The sequence below is a fragment of the Pyrgilauda ruficollis genome, unplaced genomic scaffold (assembly GCF_017590135.1).
Source record: "Pyrgilauda ruficollis isolate IOZ18807 unplaced genomic scaffold, ASM1759013v1 scaffold94, whole genome shotgun sequence".
In the NCBI taxonomy this organism is placed as follows: Eukaryota; Metazoa; Chordata; class Aves; order Passeriformes; family Passeridae; genus Pyrgilauda; species Pyrgilauda ruficollis.
The window spans coordinates 494610-500609 of record NW_024531488.1 but is presented as its reverse complement, the minus strand read 5'-3'; the positions used below and the strand labels follow the sequence as shown (position 1 = coordinate 500609).

The following is a 6000-nucleotide window of genomic DNA, read 5'->3' as shown; positions in this document are numbered from 1 at the left end:
CCCATTTTTTCCTTCTATAAAACACGGATCAAGCATTTGATTCCTCTGATGAAGCCAACAGAAAATTTACTAATTTAGTTTCAAAGAGCCTCATATCAATCAAAACAATTTCTATTCCCTGATGGGAACACAGATGATTTTCAATAGAAAACACACATTAATTCAACCTGAAGAATAATCCTTCAATGTTCAGTTCTAAGATACCATGAGCTTGAAAACTTTCCATTTGTTGTTCCTAAATCTCCTCTTTTTCTTATTGTTACACACCTGAGTGTACGTGCCCGTGGAAAAAGTCTTAAATTTAAATAAGTCTGTAGTGGTACAAACATTGAGGGAAAGTAGGAGGAACAAGTAGGTTTGCATAACCAGTAAGATGTTGTATTAGCTTACTCCAGCTGTAATTTCTTCCACCTGTAAGACATTTGTTTTGGGTTTTTTTTTTTTTTTTTGTAATTATTCTGTTGTGTTGTTTTGTTTGTTTTTAAATCAAAACTTTACTCCTGGAGTTAGACAAAAAGTAATTTATTGCCTGAAAGCTTTCACAGTGATTTGTATTTCACAATATGAATAGACAGTTTCATAAAGAAAAACAAAGCTGTGGGAAAAAACAGAAAGCATTAATTTTTGTCCTAGAGACAAATGACAGCACTCCCTAGGTGCCTGTGATATAAATGTGCTTCCTTTCAGGACACTCCGGCAAGAACTTTGGATACAATCCTTGGGCTCAACTTGTGCTTCTGTCACCATTCCTATGCAGCACTTAGATCTGTCTGCAGAAGAACACAGGCTCTTCTGGCAGCTGTTAACTGCACAGATGTGGGCATAAGCTCTTCCTTATAGGCTGCTGAACCCGTGGCAGCAGAAGACATTACATTAAGAATTATTTATGAATACAGACTCTGCCTCCAAAGCTACACAGAAAAAACCGTGACTTGAGCCATTCCCTCCATGTCCTGTGACACTGAAAAATTTCGTGAGCTTTGTTGTTGCAGGAAAAAGACTCACGTAACAGATACCTGAACCTTCTTGCCTCTCATTACAGGACTTTAAAGCTTGCACTTTGCAATTGCATAATTTTAATCAACAGTATGCAGCATAACACATGGCTTAACTACGATAAAAGGCTGAGCTAGTAAAAGAGCTGGCTGATTAAATGCGAAGCAGAACAGTCTTAAATATAATGAGTTATGTTCAACAACCGTTCCAATGAAAGCTAGAGAGAATAAATGGTGAATTTGTTTTTTATTTCTTTCCCTCTAGGATCTTCAAGTTCACACAAAATAAAACATCACTGTTCATTTAACCACAGTATTGCATAGGGCTAAAACATTTGTTCTATGGTTTCAACATTTAAACAGTCCAGAATTACATCTGCAGATCACTGCTTGTGCAATGTCCCCATCTTAAACAGTTCTGGTCAATCAAACACTGCCTTCTTTGATAAGAGCTTAACAAGCTTCACTGGCATCTAGTTCTTTGCAGGACAATAAAAATAAAAATCTGGCTCAATGTATTTTTAAAAATGGGAAATTAGGAAGCTCTAGACTTTTTAAAATCTCTTAAATACTTAGTGTGATTTTCATTTATCCCCAGACTTCCACAAGAGCTTTTCATTTATCCCCAGTCTTTCACAAGAGCTTTTTTTTGTCCCTGTTTTTCTCTGCTTTTTGGTTTTATTTTAGTATCACAGACTGCTGTGTTAGAATGAATTTGTCAGAAACCTCTATTAGAGAAGTTCGCAACAAAAATTTGAAAATGAGATTGTATCTCAAATACTTGTAACATTTACTACCATCACAATAAGAAAGTATCTCTCAGTAATGTGCAACATTTGGCTACAGCTACTTGAGCAATCTGAAGGAAGTACTACTTTTTAACTCTGCAGGGAAGCTTTAAAGTGGCTGAATCTATTTTCCATTTTTCTTTAATTCACAGGAAGCAGCAATACATTTTAAAAATCTTTATTCAGCTTCAGGTGTCTCTTCTAAAGATACCTGTGGTATATTTGATGCACATCTTCCCTCATTACTTCAAATGCACTTAAACTTTGAGGTAATTTAGGACAAGACATAAGAGCACTTGCAAAAAATAAAAGCAAAGATCAGTATTAAAAAATTTTAGACAGGATAAATAGAAAAATATTCTGTCTTCCTTTTACTACAAATAGTTTCAGCATAATACAGTTCAAAAAGTAAAATATCCAAGCCACAAATCCAAGTGAATTCCTAAAGCAAACCTGACTTAAGCAAGCCTTTCACCTGTGTTACATTTCAGGGAGTGGGCCCACAGCAATAGAGAAGACAAAGCATTCCTGAGGCAGATTGTCTCAGGTCGTTTTGCACCTCACTTAAGAGGGACGGAGGAAGGAAGGGAAAAAATTTTACCAAAATTAAAAATCAAACCTTGCAATGCTGTCTCCCATGAGGGCAAACAATTGCCCCTCTCTATGGTAGCATCTCCATTTATGCCTGCCAGCCAATACTGACTGCCTATATTAGCTGCATGAAGGAACATATACCCAGGGGGATTTGGGGAAATGTTAGCAGTGGTGTCCTGCTGTCCCACATGGGACCTTTGAGTATTCCAGAGATACAAGGCACTTACTAGGAAGGCCTGAGATGAAACCTGTGAGTTTAGAAGATGGTCCTCTGCCATATTCAGTGATAAAGGTGTGCCACACTTTCTCTGTGATAATTCCAAAAAAGAACTCTGACTTAAAATGTGGCATCGTCTGGCTACATGAAGATTACTCCTTTGCAAAGCATGCTTTCACCCTCTCATTAATAGGCTATATTGTGATAGTCTAAATGTGATATTTTTTTAGTTGTGAAGATATGTTTTGAAAACAACACAGACAATGCAAGTTATAGTTTTCCATATGGAATTAAAAAAGCTAATCGGAGTCTTCATCATCAAGATATTCCTCTGCGTTACTCAATGTTCGAACTGTACCTGGAAAGAAACAAAATTTAAAAAGAGTACTGAAAATACCAGGCACAGAGGCAAGACGGACATAATTGACAGAAGTGATAACCATGTTATCCTAAATTTCTGGAACAAGAAAAATGAGTAAGTTAAAAATGAACCTGCTCAACCATTTCGAGAAAAGAAATCTAAGTGAAAAAAATGTTTCTCATCTTTTAGGAGGAGAAGCAGCAAAGGGAGAACAAGAAGAAAAGAAATTGCAGAGCCCTGTGCTCAAGGGGCCATATTTCAAGAAAGTACAAATTACTTTTCTTCCGTACATTTCTTCTGCTCCCCTGTTTAGCAGCACAATTAACATGACCTTTTTGCATTTCTATGACATGATTTTAATAATTTTAATTTTTTAGAATGTACTTCAGTAATTGACATTTGAATATCTGTCTGTACATGTAAAACAAATCTGAACATTGAAGTGGAGACAAAGTAAGTTTCCTGCAATAAAACAGTTTTAGAGATGGACTATGATAGAAGCCATATGTAAACAGGAACAACAGAGAGAAGACTGCTGATATAGAACTGAATCTCTGAAGAAGAACAATGTTTCACATCCAGACTTAAATGAACTTTAATACTTAAATGCAGACTCAAGAGACAGAAAAGTTAAATTAGTGAAAATAACCAAGAAAATACCAAATGCAAGAAAAGTAACAGATCAGTGGTGTCAGAGATATTATAAAAGGCCAAGCTGAGACAGAAAAACAAACAAGGATGTTAACATTGAAACTGCAGTTAGACTGAGAATATCAGTTGTTATACCAAGGCAAGAAAAAAAGACAGGGAGTGAAATTACCAGAGACTGGTGATAGATGAGGTGACTAAGGACAAAAAAAAAATCAGTCAAAGATAATTTAAAGGGAGTGAAGAAGTAGATAAGAAGTAGATTAGTTATGTAGATTAGTTACTTAGCATCAGGAAATAAAACATTAGTGTAATTATTAGGACATCACAAGAGAGAAAACACCTGTACCAGGTGCCTATAATCAACATGCAAAGATGAACAAAGTGTTCCTAATAGGGATCAAATAACTTTATGAAAATATAATATACATAATAGTATGTATTACACATACATATTTAAAGTATTAGATATGTACGAATGAATGTATGTATATGTGTCTATATATATGTGTGTGTGTGTTTGTATATGTACATACACACACACAGAGAAGGATGTTTGCCCTTTTCTAAAACTGCTTCCTTAAGAACCAAGATTGGGAGACATAATTTGCCAGTTTTCTGGGAAGTCCTGATTTCACCTCTACCAAAGAACAGAACACTATTTTTGCTGCAACTGCTCTTCCTGGCCTTCTCAAGTTGCAGTCAGTTGTTCCTCCATTTAATTACCATAACCTCTAGGCTCCTACAGCTTAGCATTCCCTCTGTTCTCACTAGTCCTGTGACCATGCAACTGCTGTACTGTGTATCCCACCAAACCTGACTGTAACCCTGCCAGTGTTTTCAAGTAATTTCTTGTTTCACTTAGAGTTTCCACCCTTACTTCAGCCTCCTGAAAGCTACAGGCAATAGCAGTTACACAATACTGAACAATTCAGTCTTTAGCTTTTTAAAATAGCCTCCTTAACTCTTTTGGACATGGACACTATGCTATTAGGAGAGACAAACACAGCGGGAGGCAGTGAGACTATTTTATTAACACCTGAAAGCATTCTTTCTTTATTTCTCTGTTAGTCACTCAGAGACACATAGAAATAAGAAAGTAAAAAAAAAAAATTAGCAGTAAGAAAAGGAGAATCATATGTTGGTGCTTATTTGGCTTAAGTTTGGAGGAACAGACAAACATATGGAGAAAGACAGGACATTGTTTTATTCTTGCACCCTGTCCCTTTTGGTATGCTACTTTAAAAATAGTTTCCCTCCTTGCTTTCATTTTGTCTGAAGGGTCTGTCTTCTATTTTCATCTCTTCTCTTAGTATTTTCACAGCTTCTGAACTCTACTGCCTCTTGCTGATACAAGGTGGCATTTTGTGTGCAGTCAGAATCATGGCATATGATAAACCATCTTCCTATCATAGCTCTAAACTAACTCTCTCAAGTAAGCCCTTCCAAAACAATTCTTAGCCCATGTACCTCCCAAATGGTTTTTATGGCTATCAGTATATTGGTATTTGGCTAAAGTATTAATTCTCCAAAAGTAAAATTACCAAAAAAACAAAATCAGAAATACCTGCACTCTGTTTCTTCTTAAGCAAGGAAGCACAAGCTGCATTCGTTGCCATATCTAAAGCCAGTTTCTTCTCGTTGTTTTTCAGATCTGTTCTTGCCCCTTCATGAAGAAAATTTTAATCATGAATCACAATCCCAGTTACTTCTCAACCAATGCCATTATGATATGACTTTCACTAATGTGGGTAGAACAGTAATGGACAAGGGAATCTGAGCTACTGACTTTCTCAAGCAGACCAAAAGCTATGGATGCTCTTGCAGAACCTACAATTGTTTAGGAAACTTGCTGGCTGCACTTGCTTTTCAAGAAGCAGACGTCATTGCTGTTCTGGGGTTTAAGTGCCTAATTTTGTCTGTAAAACAGGATGAAATTATCTTGACCAGTGAGATGTCTACCTTCCAAACAGCTGCCAGAATTTTCTGCAAGACTTTTCCTGCAAGTCAGGCAGGTGAACTGGCTAAAGACTGCAACTGAGTTATACAGAAACACTTAAGAAATACAAATTAAACAACATTCAGGAATCTAGTCTGTACACAGACTGTTGAAACCTTGGTGAAGATTTTACCCTTTTCCAGCAGCATCTCTACAATATCTGCATAACCCTTCCATGCAGCAGCATGCAAAGCTGTGTCTCCCAATTTGTTCTGTGGAGTTAGAGGGAAAAGCAACAGGATTAAAATGCAGCAAAAAAACTTTCAGCTTCTACCAAGGGTGAGTAACATCACATCTCTACTCTAAGGGTCTATGGGTTCAACCTACCTGTTGGTTTAACTCTAGGTTTGCCTGGGTAAGCAGGACATCTACTACATCTGCAGAAAACAGGGAGAGAT

General features: G+C 36.7%; 1 protein-coding gene across 1 annotated transcript in view; it reads right to left on the bottom strand.

Moving 5' to 3' along the window:
- Positions 1–506: 506 nt before the first annotated feature.
- The window catches only part of OSTF1 (osteoclast stimulating factor 1), a 20524-nt gene continuing 15030 nt past the window's right edge, over positions 507–6000 (bottom strand). The window contains exons 8-11 of the mRNA XM_041489483.1: positions 5930–5979; positions 5736–5814; positions 5171–5269; positions 507–2952 (exon numbers count right to left, since the gene is read on the bottom strand). Coding sequence (XP_041345417.1) covers positions 2894–2952; positions 5171–5269; positions 5736–5814; positions 5930–5979 — 287 coding nt within the window. The 3' untranslated portion in view covers positions 507–2893. The remainder of the gene's footprint in view (positions 2953–5170; positions 5270–5735; positions 5815–5929; positions 5980–6000) is intronic.